At 42.3% G+C, this 22,196-nt stretch overlaps 1 protein-coding gene across 3 annotated transcripts in view; it reads right to left on the bottom strand.

Moving 5' to 3' along the window:
* Positions 1 to 22,196, bottom strand: part of Ankfy1 (ankyrin repeat and FYVE domain containing 1) — a 123,917-nt gene that overhangs the window by 24,904 nt on the left and 76,817 nt on the right. For all 3 annotated transcript variants that reach the window (XM_070001742.1, XM_070001743.1, XM_070001744.1), the window contains exons 8-11: positions 9,930 to 10,134; positions 6,722 to 6,790; positions 6,311 to 6,510; positions 1,627 to 1,724 (exon numbers count right to left, since the gene is read on the bottom strand). In XM_070001742.1, coding sequence (XP_069857843.1) covers positions 1,627 to 1,724; positions 6,311 to 6,510; positions 6,722 to 6,790; positions 9,930 to 10,134 — 572 coding nt within the window. The remainder of the gene's footprint in view (positions 1 to 1,626; positions 1,725 to 6,310; positions 6,511 to 6,721; positions 6,791 to 9,929; positions 10,135 to 22,196) is intronic.

Raw genomic sequence — 22,196 nt, 5'->3', positions numbered from 1 at the left:
CATACCTGCAATCCTAGATACTCAGAAGGCTGAGATCTGAAGATCATGGTTCAAAGTCAGCCCAGGAAGGAAAGTCTGTGAGTCTCCAATCAACTACTCAAAAAAGCCAGAAGTGGTACTGTGGCTCAAGTGGTAGAGTGCTATCCTGGAGCACAGAGAGTCTCAAGGACAGAGTCTAGGCCCTGAGATCAAGCCCCAGGACTGGCAAAAAAAAAAAAAAAAAAGTAGTCTTATCTTGGCAACCAATTATCCTCCCCAACAAATATTACAAGTTTTATGTTTTTCTTCAGTGGTAAACATTTGCCAAACACATAGACACAGACCTTGTACAAGTATGTGTGTATATATGCTTATAATGTATATATATAAACACATAGGTTGGATTTTTTTTAGCCCAAACTTAAATTGCTGTGTACATTGTCTTATACAAGTTATACAGCACTATCATGGAGAATGTCAAGAACTCTACCAGGTTTGTTGTGAAAAATAGCAAGATTATACCCTCATTTTTGAAAAAACCAAACCAAACCAAACAAACAAAAAAAACTCTCCTAGCTAAGTTTTCCTAACTTTCATATTTTTCATTAGGTGTGCTTATCTAAAACTACAGCTTTTAACCAGCATCTGTAAACCCAGGCCCCAGGGCTGATTTTACATCCAGTTTCCCCACTGCCTGTTAAGACATCCCTGGCTTGACTTTTATAAAGAATTCAGCAGGCACAATGAAATTTACTCTCCTGACACCAGTTCTAACTCCTGATCAGCTCTCTTTCACTTTTCATGGCACTCCATAATCACTTTAATACATCCCATGCCCTTGCTTCTGCAAGCCTTAAGTAGACAGTTCCTCAATGCTTCTGAAACCTGTTGCTTCAGATCTAAGTTCAGTGTAAGAGGTCAGTCAAGACAGCCACAGCTTCTCCAGACAATTCCCACCTGGCTTCAATGGCCCAGGCACAATACCATGCCTCCCTCTCCACAGGAGGCTCTTTCAGTTCCAAACTGATACTGTTCCCCTGTCCAAACATTATAAGGACCATTGCCTTAGACAGAATAAAACCCAAACATCTTAAATCAGCATTTTGGGCCTCCCTCCAAAGTAGCACTTGCTGTTTTTTTTCTTTTCTTTTCTTTTCTTTTTTTGCCAGTCCTAGAGCTTGAACTCAGGGCCTGGGCACTGTCCCTGAGCTTCTTTTTCTCAAGGCTAGCACTCTATCACTTGAGCCGCAGTGCCACTTCTGGCACTTATGTGGTACTGAGGAATCGAACCCAGGCTCCATACATGCTAGGCAAGCACTCTACCACTAAGCTACATTCCCAGCTTTGTTCTATATTTTAACCATACTCATGTATTATTTTCTCAAAAACCCTGAGCTTTTCTGTACAAGACTAACACTCTACCACTTGAGCCACAGCTCCATTTTTGATGGTTAGGTGCAGATAAGAGTCTCAGACTTTCCTGCCTGGGTTAACTATGAACTGTTAATCCTCAGTTCTTAGCCTCCTGAGTAGCTAGGATTATAGGCGTAAGCCACTGGCACCTAGATTCCATTTTTCCTGCACACCACTCTTGCCATTTCTTAAACAAACCAAAACTATTTCTCCTTGCTTCCATGTTACACTTACCCACTTGTTTCTGTGGTTGACGTGGGCACCATTGGATGCCAAGAAAAGAGCTGCCGCCTCATTTCCTGCCCCAGCTGCCCGCTGTAGTAAACAATTTCCTACAAGAAAACAGCCATATTCATTCTGCTGTTTGCACAGAAATAAAGTCAAGTTGCACAGTGCATAACACACTACCCTTTTCCACCATGGGCACTGTCCGTATGGACATACTGGTAACATTCCACCAGCAGTAACTGTTCTTTTTTTTTTTTTTTTTGTCTTTTCTTTTTTTTGGTACTGGGGATCGAACCCAGGACGTTGCACTTGCTAGGCAAGCACTTTGCCACTGAGCTACATCCCAGCCCAGTAACTGTTCTTAATCGCAGTGCTATGATTGTTTGTTTGAGTAATCCTTTGTGTAGGGGCTTGTTCCATATAATATACAATGTTTAACAATATCCCTAGCTTCTACCCACTAGATGCCAGTAAAACACCTGAACTTCTAACATAATAAGCATTTTTATAAATGTTGTCAAATGTTCTGGAATAATGTGGGTACACAATAAAGATGACCCTGGCTAACAGCCACTGAACTACATTGCATGACTAAGCTGTGCCTGAAAACGCCCCTTAAATATTTCAGTTTCATTCCTACGTCACATCTATGTTTGTTCTTGATTTAGAAATATTTTACTAGCACTGTCAACTTTTTCTAGATAAAAATCTTAGAAAAAAATCATTATTTTCTTTCAAATACTTTTAACCCTAGAACAGTTTCTTGATCTTTAAAAATCCTGTTCCAGGCCAGACATAGTTGTTTAATTCTTTCTACTCAGGAGGCAAATATCTGAGGACCAAGGTTCAAGGCCAGCCCAGACAAAACTTTGGTGTGACACTATATCTACCAACAAACAAAGGGTTGGGTATATGCTTACAATCTCAGCTATGCAGGAGGCATAGGTAGAAAAATCACAGTCTGAGGCTGGCTCCAGGCAAAAATGTGATACCCTATCTAAGAAATACCTAAAAAAAAAAAAAAAAAGTGCTAGAGATGTAGTCAAGTAGTATAGTACTTGCCTGGCCAAGTACAAGGAGCTGAGTTCAAAACTTAGTATGACCAAAAAATATTGTGCATGTATGTATATATAGGGCTTCAACTCAGGGTATCACACAGGCATCACACTCTTGATTAGCTTTTCCACTCATATCTGGCTCTCTACCATTTGAGCTTCTAGACTTTTGCTGGTTGAGGTAAGAATCTCTCAGGTATGTCTACTAGGGCTGGCTTCAACCTCTGATCCTCAGATCTCAGCCTCTTGAATAGACAGGATTGATTACTGGTGTGAGCCAACATCCCTGCTTTTATTTGACCTTTGTTTTTTTGTATTTTGTTTTTGTTTTTTGTGCTACTCAAACTTAGAGCCTCACATGTGTTAAATGAGTGTTCTACCATAGAAGTACAGCTCCTGTCCTTTGACTTTTATTTAAAATTAGTTATAATGTTAACAAGGGGGCTTTTGTGAGTGACTGAGGTCAATTCTCTTTCTTAGTGGCTCCTAACTATACTTTCACACAACAGTACTCAATACTGACATATATGGAATCCCTCTCCATTAAATATCTATCCCCTTGTTTTATTGAGGCAAATCAATGAAATATACTGAAACAGGGCTTCTCTAAGTGTGGTATGGATTGTTGGGAGGTTCCTGAGTCTCTGAGGGGTTCCATGAGGTCAGAACCACTTTCACACCTCCGCTACCTGGGATGGCATTTATACTTCTGGCACAATCAGCTGTGGCTTCAACTGGAGTGCCACATCATCAAGTGTGAAAGGAGATGAAGTAATAACAAAGGGCCAGTTTCACTTAAAATGGTCCTTGAGAAATCAGAAGGAAATTACTAATTTTATGAAATTTCCACATTGAGTACCTCTGTGAAAAACTGACACAAGTGTGCATAAAGGTCCTCTTGCTACACAGCAAAGGACAGTGATATCTGAAGGAAGAGCACGCCTGGCTGTGAAGGCAAGCTTTTCTCAAGAAGCAGCTTTTTCTCTCAAAGAATGTCTAATGAGTATACTACTGTTACTCAAATACAAGCAATAGGTAAAAGTTGTCTTGAAAAGGAAGAAAGGGAGGCTGTCTCTTTAAGGCAACAACTAACAGAAACAATTGTACCCAACAATTAAATCTAAGGTTTTAAGCAAAAGTCAAACTTTTGGAAAATTTTTCTCTGCAACTTAAATTTGATGATTTTATTTTCTTGACAGAAAGACTTCTGATTAGATCACTGCTAAGATTAATAAACCAACTCTAAGACATATGAACATCTGGAAGATGTGTATAACTCAAGGAACCAACATTTTCCAAATTACTTAAGGCATGATGTTATAAAAACGTGCACAGAGAAAAAAATCCATTCAATTCACAAACAGGCTGTAATTATAATATATAAAAAATGTAGGGGCTGGGGAATGTGGCTCAGTGGTACTGTGCTTGCCTAGCATGCATAAAGCCCTGGGTTTGATTCCCCAGTACCACATAAACGGAAAAAGCTGGAAGTGGTGCTGTGGCTCAAGTGGTAGAGTGTTAGCCTTGGAAGCTCAGGGACAGTGCACAGGCCCTGAGTTCAAACCTCTAGACTGGCAAAAATAAAAATAAAGATATATCCCTTGGGGCTGGGAATATAACTTTGTAGTAGAGTGCTTGCCTCGCATGCGTGAAGCCCTGGGTTCGATTCCTTTGTACCACATACAGAAAAGGCCAGAAGTGGCACCATGGCTTAAGTGGTAAAACACTAGCCTGGAGCAAAAGAAGCTCAGGGACAGCACCCAGGCCCTGAGTTCAAGCCCTAGGACTGGCAAAAAAAAAAAAAAAAAATCCCCTTCCTACACAGTCACATGACTATGTATTTCCACATATAATTTAGCCCAAAGAATCTATCTTAAATTTTGTTTGGAAAGTTATTTTTATGAAGGGTGACACTGTATTGTACTTATGTTGAATTGAAGCCCTTTTGTACAACTACTTAAAGATAATGAGTTATTTTTACAGTGAATATGTATATTTCCACATAATGGTTTGTTAGAAGTAACCAATATCTCTCTTTTTAAATCCTCAGTTTTGAGCCAGGTACTAGTGGTTCATGCCTATAATCCTAGCTACTCAGGAGGCTGAGATCTGAGGATTGAGGTTCAAAGACAGCCTACGCAGGAAAAGTCCACGAGACTCTTAACTCCAATTACCCACCGGTAACTGGAAGTGCAGCTGTTGCTCAAAGTGTAGAACACAAGCCTTGAGCAAAGTTCAGGGACAGTGTACAGGCCCTAAGTTCAAGCCCCATGACTAGGAAAAAAAATCCGTTTAATATCGAACTATCGTCAATATTGAAGATAAAACTCACTAAACCAAAATTTTTGAGATAAATAGTTTAAGAGTTAAGTAGTGCTTCATGACTAACTCCAGCACTCAGGAGTCTGAGGCGGGAGGATCCAAGTTTGAGGACATAAGGAGACTCTATTTAAAACCAACAAACAAAAGAGCCACTAGGTAATAAAAGGAGTTATGAGTCTAAAAGTTGAAGAATCACTGCACTAAATAAACAGAAAAGATTCAGCTTAAAAGATTTAACTTGGCTGAGAATGTGGTTTAGTGGTAGAGTGCTTGCCTTGCATGCATAAAGCCCCGGGTTTGGCTCCCCAGTACCACATAAGCAGAAAAGCCAGAAATGGTGCTATGGCTCAAATGATAGAGTGATAGCCTTGAGCAAAAGACACTCAGCCTGGGCCCTGAGTTCAAGCCCCACAATTGTCAAAAAAAAAAAAAAAAAAAAAACATTAACTTGATGTCTGGCTATATTGTTCATGCATAGAATTTAAAATTTTTTGCAACTGACTCTTATAGTATTTAAAATTAGGTACACTGTCAAGTACTGGTGGCTCATGCCTATAATCCTAGTTACTCAGGAGGCTAAAAATCTGAGGACTAAGATTCTAAGCCAGCCTGAGCAGGAAAGTCCCTGAGACTCTTAACTCCAAAGACACCAAAAAGCCAAAAGCAGAGCTATAACTCAAGTGATAGAATGCTAGCTTTGAACACAAAAGCTCAGTAACAGCACCCAGACTCTGAGTTCAAGCCCCTGGACTGGCATACAACACAAAAAGAATTGGAAACAATTGCCAGGCGCTGGTGGCTGTAATCCCAGCTACTCAGGAGGCTGAGATCTGAGCCTCATGGTTCAAAGCCAGCCCAGGCAGGAAAGTTCATGAGACACTTATCTCCAATGAACCACCAGAAAACCAGAGGTGGTGCTGTGGCTCAAGTGGTAGAGCATTCGCCTTGAGCTGAAGAGCTGAGGGACAGTGCCCAGGCCCAGAGTTCAAGCCCCATGACAAAAAAAAAAAAAAAAAAAAAAAAGAATTGGAACAAATTAATTCTAACAGTAAGTCATTTGGTTTCTATTTTTGCTGATACTATTTACACTCCAGGTGTAGGAGCACATGCTATGATCCCAACACTAAGGAGGCTGAGGCAGAAGGATTGTGTGTTTGGGGCCAGTCTTATACACTATACAACGAGCTCCTATCTCGAAACCCCTCCCTAAAACAACCTGCTACTAAAAACCAGAAAAGAGAAAATGCTCCTTTCCAGGACATTCCCGTCCTCTGGGCTTCAGCACGATCTCTCAGGATCCTACTGCACTTCACCTGTCATTGCATCAGGCGCATCCGTGTTGCTGCCACGCTGAATGAGTCTGGCTGCAAAGCTGTTTTCATCAAATGAAGTCCCATTAACCACAGGGACATCTTCAAAAGGATTTACGGACTGGTCTGAAGACACGGTGATATACTGCACTGCAAGCCACAGAGCCGTGCTGCCCTCATGGTCTTTTAGGTCTAAATCTAGCCTGAAATGAGAAAGCAATGTAAACCACAAATAGAATCTTCAGACACTGTCCTGCTAATAGCCTCATACACTCTCTACTTTGTGAATGACACATTTTTATTCCATTTTTACTTATTAAGATATGTAACACTAGAAGACACTTTAAAATAATTTTTCACTCACAATCCCACCCTCACAACGGCTTTTCCATTACTCCATGTCGCCCTACGTACTGTTTACACTGCAGCAGCTGATTGAACACGTATTCATTCCTGGCCAAGATGGATAAGTGCAATGGAGTCCTGCAGAGCAAAAAGAAGAGGTATCAATTCAGGACAGACCAGTTCAGAGCTGGGATGATTAGAATCTTAGGAAGCATCGCCAACAACTGCAAAATCTCTACATTTCAGGAACAGTTTTCCAAAACCATGTCCAAGAATCAAAACATATTGCCTAATATGGTCATATTAGTGCTCCAATTAAGGGCAAGAATCAATTTTTTAAGAAGATATAAAATGTTCTGCAAGCAAAGTGCCAGCAGCTCATTCCTGTAACCCGGGCTAGACAGGAGGCTGAGATGTGCCATGTCTGGAAGAAAAGTCCGAGACTAATCTCTCTAACTAACTAGTAAAAAGCCAGGCTGGAGATGTGGCTCAAGTGGTAGAATGTCAGTCATAAGTAAGCAAGCTAGGAAAGTGCAAAGCCCTTAAGTTCAAGCCTTAGAACCGGCAATAACAACAACATCAACAACATCAATAATAATAATGCTTTGTGATACAATGCTGTATATTTGCTACTTTAAAACTATTTATTATATTAAAAAAAATAAAACTATTTATTATAGCCGGGTCCCGGTGGCTCATGCCTGTAATCCTAGATACCCAGGTGGCTGAGATCTGAGGATTGCAGTTCAAGCCAACCTGGGCAAGAAAGTCCGTGAAACTCTTATCTCCAATAAACCACCAGAAAACCAGAAGTGGCACTGTAGCTCAAGCAGTAGAGCGCTCACCTTGAGCTGAAAAGCTGAGGGACAGTGCTCAGGCCCAGAGTTCAAGCCCCAGGACCAACAACAACAAAAAAAACCCAACTATTTATTATAGTGAGTCATTGATGGCTCACTCCTGTAACCCTAGATACTAAGAAGGCTGAGATCTGAGGATCAAGGTTCAAAGCCAGCCTGGGCAGGAAAGTCCATGAGATTCTTTTTTTCTTTTTTTGTCGGTTGTGGGGCTTGAACTCTGGGCCTGGGCGCTGTCCCTCAGCTCTTCAGCTCAAGGCAAGCGCTCTACCACTTGAGCTACAGCGCCACTTCCTCCATGAGATTCTTATCTCCAATTAAACATCAAAAAGCCAGAAGCAAAGGTATGGCTCAAATACCAGTGCAAGCGTGCTCACACGCACACATACACACACATGCATGCACATGCGCACGCATACACAAGCACATTTTTTGTTTTGTTTGGTATTTTGATACAGAGGCTCACTATTAGCCCAGGCTGGTCTTGAATGTGAGATCTTCCTGCCTCAGATTACTGAGTACTAGGATTACAGATGTGTGCCATCAAGACCAGCTGCATAGGGCTGGGAAGGTGGCTCAGTGGTAGAGCCCTTGCCTTGCATGCATGAGGCTCTGGGTTCAATTCCTCAGCACCACATAAGCCAGAAGTGGTGCTGTGGCTCAAGTGGTAGAGCACTAGCCTTGAGCTGAAAAGCTGAGGGACAGCGCCCAGGCCCAGAGTTCAGGCCCCAGGACCAGACCCCCCCCACCTAAAAAAAAAGACCAGCTGCATAAATACATTTTTTTCTTTTTAATATCTCACGCTAATTCTGCAAATAAATTTTTTCTTCCTTTCTCATAATTTTCTGTTTTTCCAGGGAGACACACAGAGAAACAACAGATAAGAACTGATGAAAGTAGCATTTAACCCTTTTCATTACGTTTACTTGCCACTCAAGAGCCTTGAAGGAGACTGCTACTGCAGAGAAACCACTGCAGAGACAGCCCCCCACCTGACACCTAGCTCAAAGAACAGACTGACAGAGCTTAATAAGGTTGGAGGAAATAATTAAAAGCAACAGAGAAAATAAAGGATGCAATTACTTGGGAGGAATAATGTTATTTGCCATGTTATAAACCATTCATGCAGATCCATTTTACTTTATCCATCATACAAAATCACTGAAATTATTTTGTTCTGTTTTTTTTTGGAGGGGGGTGAGTGTTGGGCATGGGGCTTGAAATGAGGGCCCTAGGCATTATCGCTGAGCTCTTTTGCCAAAGCTAGCATTCTACACTTTGAGCAACAACTCCAGTTCCAGTTGTTGGTTTTGAGTGGTTAATTGGAGGTAAGTGTCAGGAGGATTTTTCTGCTACAGCTGGCTTCGAATCATGATCCTCAGATCTCAGCCTCCTGAGTAGCTAGGATTACATGTATGAGCCACCAGGACAGCTTGAATTTTTTTTAATTTTTGAGGTTTTCACAGGTGTAAAGATTACAAGTTGGTCCTGTGGTTGGTGATAATGCAGGGAATTTAACTGCCCTTCAGTGTCTTCTACGCTACTGCCCCAAAGACAGGTGGTCCTCCTATAGAGTCTGAACCACAGGAAATTCTCAACTATACTCTTTGGGAAAGGGGCAAATATGTGAAGGGTGGGCTGTGGAAGTAAGTACCACTATGGACAATGAGTTGTCTCAGGTGGGAGAATTTATAGGGCAAAACTGAATGTAAAATAGAGAATTTTCAGCAGGACACCCATGGCTTATGCCTGTAATCCTATCCACTCAAGAGACTGTGATCTGAAGATCTTGGTTTAAAGCCAAGCTGACCAGGAAAGTAGTGAGATTCTTATTAACCAGCAAAAAGCTAGAAGTGGATCATGTAGCTCAAGTGATAGAGTGCTAACCTTGAGCAAAACACTTATGAATAGCATTGAGGTCCTGAGTTCAAACCCCAGGACCATCAGCAACACTCTCCCTCCTCCTCCCACCCCCCCAAAAAAAGAAATCAGAGAGTGCAAGAAAGAGAAAGAGAATTTTCTAACTAGACTTCACAGATGCAAAACAATTGTCTTAGTGTGCCCTCTTTGTTTCCAAACTATCCAAGTAACTCTAAGAAATAGCAAATAAGGAGGAAAAAAAAGAAATGGTAAATAAGGTCCCCTTGGAATAGTCAACTAAGTAACTCGTCTGGTTCCTTTTAACTGGCAGGTGATAGAAATTGTTTAGATATCCAAAGACTTCAGATTTCAAAGATAGAAATCTTTCCCCCAAATACCTCTAGTTTTAGTCATGACACTCATTTACATGACTAACAAATATTTGTAGCTTCAATGAATATCCAGTTTATAACAAGAAATTCCCTGCATGACAATTAGTTACCACTGTAAAGTACCCTTCTGGGATTAGTACTAAGGGATTAGTACTCTGCTCCACAACTCACCTGCCTTTGCTGTCCTGCATGTTGGGGTTGGCACCAGCCTGCAAGAGGGCCTCTGCAATCTGAGCCATCTCAGACATCACACTTGCTGAGTGTTTTTTTGGACTGTACAATGCCACAAGGTGCAATGGTGTCTCTTGGGCACCCAACGTAGCAGCATTGACAAGGGCTCCGTTCTTAATGAGGAATGTGGAAGCAAAGAGATCTCCTTGAAAAGAAACAAAAAAACACACACAATAAATAATTGAATACTCAGGGCAAACTCTTCTGGCCAATACTTCTTCAAAAGGCAATAGCTAATGAATACAGACAAAAAGGGACAACTGGATGCAAATGAAAGAATCTCTTTTATAATAACTGCAAGTAGAAACTTGTGATATAGACCATGGAATTAATACTCTAGTTTAAAAGGCTTCCTTATTCAATTTTTGATCACCTGTAATCATCTATATAGCTTCAAACCTTCAATACTCCTTTGCTGTTTAAGAATACCAGGCTTAGAGTCATAGCTCAAATAGCAAAGTGCTTGCTCTAAGTATAAGCCACAGTACCATAAAAAGAGAAAAGAGAAGAGAAGAGGAGTTGGGAATGTGGCTTAGAGGTAGAGTGCTTGCCTAGCATGCATAAAGCCCTACGTTCGAATCCTCAGTACCACATAAATAGAAAAAGCCCGAAGTGGCACTGTGGAAGTGGTAGAGTGCTAGCTTTGAGCAGAGAGAGACTCAGGGACAGTACCAAGGCCCTGAGTTCAAGCCCCAGGACTGGCAAATAAATAAATAATGTCTGTATTATGATTAAAGATCCATTTATAACTTAAGACATAAAAATACTAGTTACATATAAAAATCTTACTTAAGGGCTGGGAAGGTAGCTCAGTGGTAGAGTGCTTGCCTTGCATGCATGAGGCCCTGGGTTCCATTCCTCAACACCACATAAGCAGAAAAAACCGGCAGTGACCCTGTGGCTCAAGTGGTAGAGTGTTAGCCTTGAGCTGAAGAGCTGAGGGTCAGCACCCAGACCAGAGTTCAGGCCCCATGACCAGCCAAAAAAAAAAAATCTTACTTAAAAAGAAGTCAAAGACGGGCTGGGAAGGTGGCTCAGTGGTAGAGCGCTTGCCTTGCATGCATGAGGCCCTGGGTTCGATTCCTCAGCACCACATAAGCAAAAAAGAAAAAAGCCGGAAGTGGCGCTGTGGCTCAAGTGGTAGAGTGCTAGCTTTGAGCTGAAGAGCTGAAGGACAGCGCCCAGGCCCAGAGTTCAGGCCCCACGACCGGACCCAAAGAAAAAAAAAAAAAAGTCAAAGAATAACAAAGGAGCAAAAATAATGAAGAGGCTTGGCACAATAGCTCACACTTGTAATACAAGTTACTCAAAAGATGAAAATCAGGAGGATCATGGTTTGAGAAAAGCTCCATGCAAAAAAAGTTAGCAGGACCTATGTTCACCATGGTGTTGTTCACCATGTGGTACTAGCTGTACAGGAGGCTGAGTTTAAGAGGATCATAGTACAGGCTGGCATAGGCAGAAAACACAAGAGCTACCTGAAAAATAACTAAAGGAAAAAGGACTAGAATGTAGCTTAAAGTGATAAGAGTACCTGCCGAGCAAACACAAATCCCTGAGTTCAAACAAATTAAAAAAAAGTTTAAAAAAATAAGAAAATAAATGAAACACAAAAGAAGAGAGAAACTTTTCCATTACAAATGTGTTAAAGCATTCCACTTAGCTGGGTGGAAACAACTGTTTGTCTCATACCCTCCAGTTGGCATCATCTACTGCTTATACAGAAAGTTTATCACGGTTTCAACTAAATAGCTTCCAAATTAAATTCACCCTCAACTTGAGATTTATCTGGATAACTTTGATGGAGATACATATCTAAGTTATCTTGAGAGCTTGTTTGGAGCTCAGAGGTACTTTCTGCAGACTGGGCCTCATGTGCCAAGGTCTATAGGATGAACTCTTGCAAATGACCTTTTTTTTTTTCTTTTTTCTTTTAGGTTATATTTATATTTCCTTTAAGTACTTGTGCAAAGGTGTTACTCAAATCAGTTTATAAGTTCAATGTCACCCCTTTCAACATCCTCCTCCATCCTTCTGAACTGTCCCCTCATGACAACATACACATATCAGTGAGATAAACTTTGCCTATAAGCCTATGATTTTAGGCAACAGCCCTAAGTTTATTTATGGCTCAGAGTTTAATAATAGTTGAGATGTGCAGGAAGGTACTGGAAAGGCAGTTACTTTTTTTGTTTTTTAAAATTTTATTGTAAAGGAGATGTACACAGGGGTTACAGTTACATAAGTCACATAATGAGTACCATTTTGAACAGTTTCACTCCTTCCTCATTTTCTTCCAGTTTTTACCCTCCTGAAATCCCAGCCTACTAAGTTGTATAGTTCATTTCCAACACAAACTTTTGAGAAAACCTATTCATAGAAAAGGCCTTTAAGTCTGACCTGAAATTAGTTCTGACCCTTGACTTAAGGTTGGGTTGGCCTTGTAAGTTCTCACATCCCCAGTCTGCCCTGCCTGGGCCCCGCTGGTCCCTTGGCCCATGCTGGAGGTACCATGCTGTGCTGATGGCAGACAGATGCACATCAGAGGACTTTCATGAACTATTTCCTTCTGTACAAAGGTGCCTTCAGGGCCTGGCTCCACACTGGGCTTTTTCTTCCAGCAGCCCAAGTAACTTATGCCAGTCCAGATAGATCTTGATGGCAAACTTTTGACAAGAAATGTTTAATTTACACTGAGCACTATAAAGGAATTGCTTGGTTTGGCTCAGAGCTCATGTAAAAGTCAGCCAAAAGAAAGTTGGCTGTGGATGCCCAAGATAGTGATCTTGGCAAAAATGCCGAGATATCTGCAATATAGACTTTTTACAAGGATGTCTGAAATCCAGAAAGCATCCTGCTCTCTAGGACTTTTGTCCATTACAATGTGTTCAAGATTGGCAGGAAAATGGAGCTTCTTGGTTGAATGCTTAGATCTCTGGAGAGCAAAAACTTCTGAGTCGGGATATCAGTATCAGCATCCTCTGAATCACCAGCTTCATTTCTCAATTTCTTGTTTTAAGGTAATAGAATATGGCTCCATGAATCCTGACCATGGGCCTGGCATGATCCACTGTATTCCATGCATTGGGTGCTCTGACACCTTCTCTCTGCTATGCACATGTCCTGTTCTTGGCTCCTGCACCTGGGAGAGGAAGGTCCCCATGCATCCACACACTTCTGGAACCTCTGTTTTTTGTTTTTGTTTTTGTTTTTAATGGAGAAAGCCAGGCACTGGTGGCTCATACCTGTAATCCTAGCTACTCAGCAGGCTGAGATCTGAGGATCACAGTTCAAAGCCAGCCCTGACAGAAAAGTCCATGAGACTCTTATCTCCAACAAACTACTCAAAAAAGCCAGAAGTGGCACTGTAGCTCAAGTGATAGAGCGCTCACCCTGAGCAAAAGCAGCTCAGGGACAGTGCCCAGGCCCAGAAAAAAAAAAAAAATAATAAGATGGAGGATACCAAAAAAATACTGAGTAACTTCTCAGAGTATGACCTGCTGGTCCCATGATGGTCGACTGTGTTTCTTAAATTTGCTGACCAATTACTGATGGATGTCACGTTGTTGAACTTGCTACTTCTTTAATTACTTGCTAATGGATGCTGTGGTGTTCAACGTGGAACTTGTTTTTTGTTTTTGTTTTTGTCAGTCGTGGGGCTTGTACTCTGGGCTTGGGCGCTGTCCCTCAGCATTTCAGCTTAAGATGAGTGCTCTACCACTTGAGCCACAGCGCCACTTCTGGTTTATTGGACTTTCCTGCTGAGTGGTTTATTGGACTTTCCTGCTGAGGCTGGCTTTGAACCACTATCCCAGATCAAAGCCTTCTGACAAGCTAGGATTACAGGCATGAGCCACTAGTACCCAGCTTTCAACATGGAACTTCTTTAATATATTCCAGTTGATCTGAAATTGTCTTTGCATTGAGACACTCCCCCCCTCCCCCAGCCCTTTCATTCATTCATTCTTTTTTTTTTTTTTTTTTTTTGCCAGTCCTGGGGCTTAAACTCAGAGGCCCTGGCGCCATCTCTGAGCTTCTTTTGCTCAAGGCAAGCACTCTACCACTTGAGCCACAGTGCCACTTCTGGCTTCTTTGGTAATTTATTGGAGACAAGAGTCTTACAGACTTTTCGGCCTGGGCTGGCTTTGAACTGTGATCCTCAGACCTCAACCTCTAAAGCATCTAGGATTACAGACATGACCCATTAGCGCCAGCACTTTCATCTCTTATTAATCCTATTAGCACTGGAAATGATTTTTTGTTTTTCTGAGACATGGTCCTGAACTCTGGTGCCTCCAAGAGGCTCAAGGTTAAAACATCTTCCTAAGCCGGGGCACCGGTGGCTCATGCCTGTAATCCTAGCTACTCAGGAGGCTGAGATCTGAGGATCATGGTTCAAAGCCAGCCTGGGCAGGAAAGTCCATGAGACTCTTATCTCCAATAAACCTCTAGAAAAACGGAAGTGGCGCTGTGACTCAAGCGGTAGAGCGCTAGCCTTGAGCTGAAGAGCACAGGGACAGAGCCCAAGCCCAGAGTTCAAGCCCCATGACTGACCAAAAAAAACCAAAAACATCTTCCTAGCAAGTATAAGGCGCAGAGTTCAAATACCAGTACCACCAGAACCAATCTATACTGTACTACACTTATTTTTTTACTGTTTGTATGTGCACATGTATGTGTGCACGTGTGTGTGTGCACGTGTGTGTGTGCACGTGTGTGTGTGTGTGTGTGTGTGTGTGTGTGTGTGTGTGTGTGTGTGTGTGTATGTTGAGGCATTCTACTTAGATGGGTGGAAGCAGCAGTTGCACTCAGTGGATTCCAGGTAGCCAAATAGCTGGGATAAATCCAGAACTGTCTTATAGAAAATACTGGGAAACATTAAGAAGAGAATGGATTATCTGGTCAGGGCTACTAAGTTGAAAAAGACTTCAATCATTATTTCAACAACTTTTCTTACCAGCCATTTGTCCTGAAATATTTTCATGCTTCCACACATTTTTTTGTGTGTGCCAGTCCTGGGGCTTGTACTCAGGGCCTGGGTGCTGTAGCTGAGCTTTTGTGCTCAAGGCTAGTGCTCTATTACTTTGAGCCACAACACCATTTCCAGCTTTTTGGTAGTTAATCGGTGATATGAGTCTCACAGATTTTCCTGCCTGGGCTGTCTTTGTACCTAACATTCCATATCATTTTTTTTTTGTGGGTTGTGGGGCCTAAACTCTGGGCCTGAGCACTGTCCCTCAGCTCTTCAGCTCAAGGCTAGCACTCCACCACTTGAGCCACAGCACCATTTCTGGCTTTTTCTGCCAGGAACTGCACCTGCGGGTCACAGCAGCCAGCAGAGGAAGAAGTCCTACCTGTGTGTCCCAGCTAGGAGACCCAGCAGCCCAGGTCCCACCAGAGCCCAACCTGTGTGCTCTGGGCTGGAAACTAGACAGCACAGGCTGCCAACACCTGGCTAAAGTCGGTAACTGCAAGTGGGCTCCAGCAACTGGTGAAATACATCCATCCAGCCCATCTGATTTTGCCAAGAGTGCCCCTGGGAGGGAGCACAAACAGTCCAGGCTGCCAATTTTTGGCTAAAGTCAGGGACTGCCTGTGGACTCCAGCAGGCGGCTCAGCGAGCCTCACCTGTGTCCCAGATGGGAGCCAAAGTTGTACCTGTCCTGACTGAAGTCAGGATAAGAGTGCACAGCCCAGTAGAGGGTGGAGTGTGTTTGCCCAACAGAATCTAACAAGAGTGAGCCCCACGTGGATCAGACTAGCAATTGAAGGTCAGCCCCTCCGCACCAGTCCCTGGCTGAAGTAGAGAACCATACCCACCAGGAACCATGCCGACGGTGGAAGTAGTCCAACCTGTGTGTTCTGGGCAGGAGACTCAGAAGCCCAAGTCCCACCAGAGCCAAACCTGTGTGTCCAAAGCTGGGGATCAGACAGCTCAGGCTTCTAATACCTGGCTAACCTCGGGAACTGAGAGTGGGGTCCAGCAACTGGTGGAATACATCCAGCCCACCTGGTTTTGCCAAGAGCACCCCTGGAAGGGAGTGAGAACAGTCTTGGCTGCTGGTCCTTGGCTGAAGGCAGAAACCGCCTGTGGTCTCTAGCAGACAGAAGAACAAGTCCCACTTGTATCCCAGGTGAGAGCCTGAGCTGTCTAAACCACTTGCCCCTGACTGACGTCTGGAACTGAACACCTCAGCAGAGGGTGGAGTGTGTCTGCCCACCAGAATCTAACAAGAGTGAGCCCTACATGGGTCAGACTAGCAGCTGAAGGTCAACCTCTCCCCCAACAGAACTGAGACTGGGTAAAGTCTCTCTCAACCAGACAAGCACTGAGAGCAAGCTTCATCAACTGACCCAGGAACCAACCCAGAACCAAGCAAAGGTAGCCACCTATTGACCAAAATAATCAGAGTTTGGGATTGGTCTCCAATAATCCCTGAATTCCATGCAAAAATCACAGCAAAAAATTACAGGATTCATCAACAACCAAGACAGCAAACCACTTCCAAAGGCCAGCATCCACCCAGGAAAGAACTCCAGTGAAAGAGAAAAAGAAATGGAAGACAAACTCTATAGCCAAAAGACAACAGAGGCAATGACTCGAGAATTAAAGCGAGAAATGGATCAGAAATATTAAAAACAAAGAAATAAATTATCCAAAGAGATTCAGGATTTCAAACAAGAGTTGCATTCAAAAATAGATGCAGAGCTGGATGCTGATGGCTCACACCTGTAATCCTAGCTACTCAGGAGGCTGAGATCTGAGGATCATGGTACAAAGCCAGCTCGGGCAGGAAAGTCAATGAGACTATCTCCAACAAACCACCAGAAAACCAGAAGTGGCACTGTGGCTCAAGTGGTGGAGTGCTAGCCTTAAGCTGAAGAGCTGAGGGACAGCGCCCAGGCCCAGCGTTCAAGACCCACCACAGACCAAAAAAAAAAAAAAGTCACTGAAAATTTCCCCAATCTTAAAAGAAAAAAATCTTACCTGCATACAGAATACCTAACAAGCAGGTACCCAGAAAGAACACTTCTATGCACATTATAGTAAAAGCAGTAGATCTGAACAACAAAGAAACAATCTTTTTTTGTGTGTGTCAGTTGTGGGGCGCCTGAACTCTGGGCCTAGGTGTTGTCCCTCAGTCCTTCAGCTCAAGGCTAGCACTCTACCACTTGAGCCGCAGGGTCACTGCTGGCTTTTTCTGATTATGTGGTGCTGAGGAATCGAACCCAGGGCCTCATGGATGCAAGGCAAGCACCATACCACTGAGCCACCTTCCCAACGCCAAGAAACAATATTGCATGCAAAAAAAGCAAAGAAGGAGATATACTACAATGGGAAAACAAAAACAAAAACAGAATCACTGCAGATCTCTCTACAGACACTGAATTCAAGGAAAACCTGGGAAAGTACCATCCAAGACCCGAGAACCAATCATTGCCAACCCAGACTGGTATATCCAGCAGCAAAGCTACCATTCATATTTGACAGAGAAACTAAAATTTTTAATAGTAAAGAAAAACAAGGGCTGGGAAAGTGGCTCAGTAGTAGAGTGCTTGCCTTGCATGTCTGAGGCCCTGGGTTCGATTCCTCAGCACCACATAAGCAAAAAGAAAAAAGCCGAAAGTGGCGCTGTGGCTCAAGTGGTAGAGCGCTAGCCTTGAGCTGAGGAGCTGAGGGAGAGCACCCAGGCCCAGAGTTCAGGCCCCACGACTGGACCCCCCCCCCAAAAAAAAAAAAAGAAAAGAAAAGAAAAACTAAATGATCCAGGCACTGGTGGCTCACGCCTGTAATCCTAGCTACTCAGGAGGGTGAGAGCTGAGGATTGTGGTTCAAAGCCAGCCTGGGCAGGAGAGACCATGAGACTCCTATCTCCAATAAACCACCAGAAAACCGGAAGTGGTGCTGTAGCTCAAGTGGTAGAGCACTCGCCTTGAGCTGAAGAGCTGAGGGACAGTGCCCAGGCCCAGAGTTCAAGCCCCACGACTGACAAAAAAAAAAAAAAAAAAAAGAAAAACTAAATGAATACGTAAATAGTAAGCCAGCACTACAAAGAATATTAAGATGAGGATTACAATCTGAAGAAAACAATCCAGATCAGGGATCCACATCAAAGAGATATCACTAGAAGACTAACTTAGTAAGCACAGGAGGAAAGGAAAGAAGAAAAACTTAGGAAAGCAGGAAAAGGACAGGGAACAATGCACCTCTCTATAATAACCAAAAATATTAATGGACTCAATTCACCAATCAAAAGAAAAAGAACTGTAGACTGAATCAGAAAACAAGATTCATCCATTTGTTGTCTTCAAGAGACCCACCTCACAGCCAAACATAAAAACAAACTCCAGGGCTGGGAAGGTGGCTCAGTGGTAGAGCGTTTGCCTTGCATGCCTGAGGCCCTGGGTTCAATTCTCCAGCACCATATAAGCAAAAAGAAAAAAGCCAGAAGTGGTGCTATGGCTCAAGTGGTAGAGCGCTAGCCTTGAGCTGAAGAGCTGAGGGACGCGCCCAGGCCCAGAGTTCAGGCCCCACGACTGGAACCCCCCCCCCAAAAAAAACCAAACAAACTCCAAGTGAAGGGATGGAAGAAGATATACCATGCAAATCCCAGCAAGAAGACAGTTGCCATCCTGATAACTGTCAAAATAAATTTTTCATTAAAATCAATACAAAAAGACAAAGAAGGACACTAGGTATCAATACAGGGAACAATCCAAGAAGAGGATATCACAATTATCAATTTATACTCTTTAAACATTGGTGCTCCCAAATATGTTAAGCAAATACTCTCAGACTTTCAGGAAAAAACAGATCCAAATACAATAATAGTAGGAGACTTTAATACTCCACTTTCACCAAAGGACAGGTCTACCAACCAGAGGATTGGCAAAGAAGCCTCCAAATTAAATGATGCCATATTTCAAGTGGATTTAATTGACATCTACAGAGTTCTCCACCCAACAACAACCCAGTACACAGTCTTCTCAGCAGCCCATGGAACTTTCTCCAAAATCAATTATATCATAGTTAATGCAAAGAATTTAAGCAAATACAAGAGGAGCAACATAATCCCTTCTATTCTATCCAACCATCGTGGAATCAAGCTAGTTCTCAATAACAAAGCATACCGTAGAAATTACTCTAATACATGGAAATTAAACAGCACACTTCTGAGCAACAACTAGGTCACAGAAAAAAATTAAAAATTCCTACAATTCAATGAAAATGAATATACATCACAAAGAAACCTGTGGGTCCTAGCAAAAGCAGTCCAGGGGGGCAAATTTATTGCTCTCAGTGTACACATCAAGAAAATAGAGACAGACCAAGTAAATAATCTCATGATTCAGTTTTAACTGCTAGAAAAGCAAGAAAAAAAATTGAACCTAAAGTTACTAGACGGAGCAAGATAACCAAAATAATAGTTGAAATTAATGAAATAGAAAACTATAATAAAAAGCTTTTTTTTGAAAAAAATCAATAAAACTGATGGACTTCTGGCAAGATTAACTAATAAAGAAGAGAGGAAACCCAAATCAATAAGATCAGGGATGCCACAGGAAAAATTACAACAAATACCCAAGACATCCAAACAATTATAAAGAACTATTTCCAGAATCTGTATTCAGGGGCTGGGAAGGTAGCTCAGTGGTAGAGCGCTTGCCTTGCATGCCTGAGGCCCTGGGTTCGATTCCTCAGCACCACATAAGCAAAAAAAAGAAGAAAAAGCCGGAAGTGGTACTGTGGCTCAAGTGGTAGAGCACTTGCCTTGAGCTGAAGAGCTGAGGGACAGTGCCCAGGCCCAGAGTTCAGGCCCTACAACCAGACCCAAACAACAACAACAACAACAACAACAACAACAAAAAACAATCTGTACTCATTAAGGAAGGAAAACCTAGCAGAAATGGATGAATTTTTAGAGAAATACAAACTGCCCAAACTGAACCAAGAAGAAATAAATCAATTAAATAAGCCAATATCTTACACTGAGATAGGAAGCAATCAGAAGTCTTCCACCAAAGAAAAGCCCAGGACCAGATGGATTCACTATGGAATTCTTTAAGACTATTAAAGAGGAACTAATACCCTACTCCTCCAACTCTTCCAAGAAATAGAAACAGAGGGAGCAATCCAAACTCATTCTATGAAGCCAATATCACACTTATCCCCAAACCAGGCAAAGATCCAACAAAATAGAACTACAGACCAATCTCTTTGATGAACACAGATGCAAAGCTCCTCAATAAAATTTTAGCCAACAGAATCCAGAAACATATCAAAAAAATCATACATTATAAGGCTGGGAAGGTGGCTCAGTGGTAGAGTGCTTGCCTTGCATGCCTGAAGCCCTGGTTTGGATTCCTCAGCATCACATAAGAAAAAAGAAAAAAGCCGGAAGTGGCGCTGTGGCTCAAGTGGTAGAGTGCTAACCTTGAGCTGAAGAGCTGAGTGACAGCGCCCAGGCCCAGAGTTCAGGCCCCACGACCAGACCAAAAAAAAAAAACAAAAAAACAAAACAAAAAAAAATCATACATTATAATCAAGTAGGCTTCATCCCAGAGATGCAGGGATGGTTTAATATATGTAAATCAATAAATGTAGTCCATCACATCAATGGATCCAAGGTCAAAAACCACAAGATTATCTCCATTGACACAGAAAAGGCTTTTGATGAAAAACTACATTCATTCATGTTAAAAGCTCTAGAGAGCCGGGCGCACTGGTGGCTCACGCCGGTAATCCTAGCTACTCAGGGGGCTGAGATCTGAGGATCGCGGTTCAAAGCCAGCCCGGGCAGGAGAGACTGTGAGACTCCTATCTCCAACAAACCACCAGAAAACTGGAAGTGGCGCTGTAGCTCAAGTGGTAGAGTGCTCGCCTTGAGCTGAAGAGCTGAGGGACAGTGCCCAAGCCCAGAGTTCAAGCCCCACGACCGACAAAAAATAAATAAATAAATAAAATAAAATAAAAATAAAAGCTCTAGGGAGCCAAGCGCTGATGGCTCACACCTGTAATCCTAGCTACTCAGGAGACTAAGATCTGAGGATTGCAGTTTACAGCCAGCCCAGGCAGGAAAGTCCGTGAGACTCTTATCTCCAATAAACCACTCATAAAACCAGAAGTAGTGCTGTGGCTCAAGTGGTAGAGCGCTAGCCTTGAGCTGAAGAGCTCAGCAACAGTGTCCAGGCCCAGAGTTCAATCCCTATAACCAACCAAAAAAAAAAAAAAAATGCTCTGGAGAAAACAGGAATAGAAGGAACATTCCTTAAAACAATAAAAGCCATATACAACAGACTGATAGTCAATATTATACCTTACGTGGAAAAACTACAACCAATTCTCCTAAAAACAGGAACAAGGCAAGGATGCCCACTCTCGCCACTCCTCTTCAATATAGATCTGGAATCCTTAGCCAGAGCAGTAAGAAGCAAAAGACATTAAAGGGATCTACATAGGAAAGGAAGAAGTTAAACTATCCCTTTTTGCAGATGACATGATATTATACCTCAATGATCCCAAAAACTCCACTCCCAAACTCTTAGAGCTTATAAACCACTTTGGCAAAGTAGCAGGATACAAGATTAACCCACAAAAATCAGTTGCCTTTCTATACACCAACAACGTACAAAAGCAGAAAGAGAAATCAAGTAAACAACTCCATTCACAACCTCAAAAAAAAATATCTAGGAATTAACCTAATCAAAGATGTAAAGGAAATATTTAGTGAAAACTAGAAAAACCTAAAGAAAGAAATCATAGAGCACACCAGGAAATGGAAAGACCTTCCATGTTCTTGACTAGGCAGAATTAATATAGTGAAAATGACCAAATTCAACTCAATTCCCATTAAAACCCAACAATGTACTTTACTGAAATAGAGAAAACAATCCAAAAATTCATATGGAACAACAAAAGACCTAGAATAGCCAAAGCAATTTTAGGCAAAAAGACAACACAAGAAGGATCACAATATCAGATTTCAAGCTCTACTATAGAGCAATAATAACAGCTTGGTATTGGCACAAAAATAGAGTCAATGACCAATGAAATAGATTAGAAGATCCAGAAATAAAACCACATACTTACAGTCAGCTGATATTTGACAAAGGAGCCAAAGACATTCAGTGGAAGACACACAGCCTCTTCAACTACTGATGCTGGGAAAACTGGGAGGACACATGAAGAAAACTAAAAGTGGACCC

The sequence above is a fragment of the Dipodomys merriami genome, unplaced genomic scaffold (genome assembly GCF_024711535.1).
Source record: "Dipodomys merriami isolate MVZ:Mamm:240054 unplaced genomic scaffold, mDipMer1.0.p SCAF_59, whole genome shotgun sequence".
NCBI lineage: Eukaryota > Metazoa > Chordata > Mammalia > Rodentia > Heteromyidae > Dipodomys > Dipodomys merriami.
Note: the sequence above shows the minus strand (reverse complement) of the source record. Positions and strands in the feature narration are given on the sequence as shown.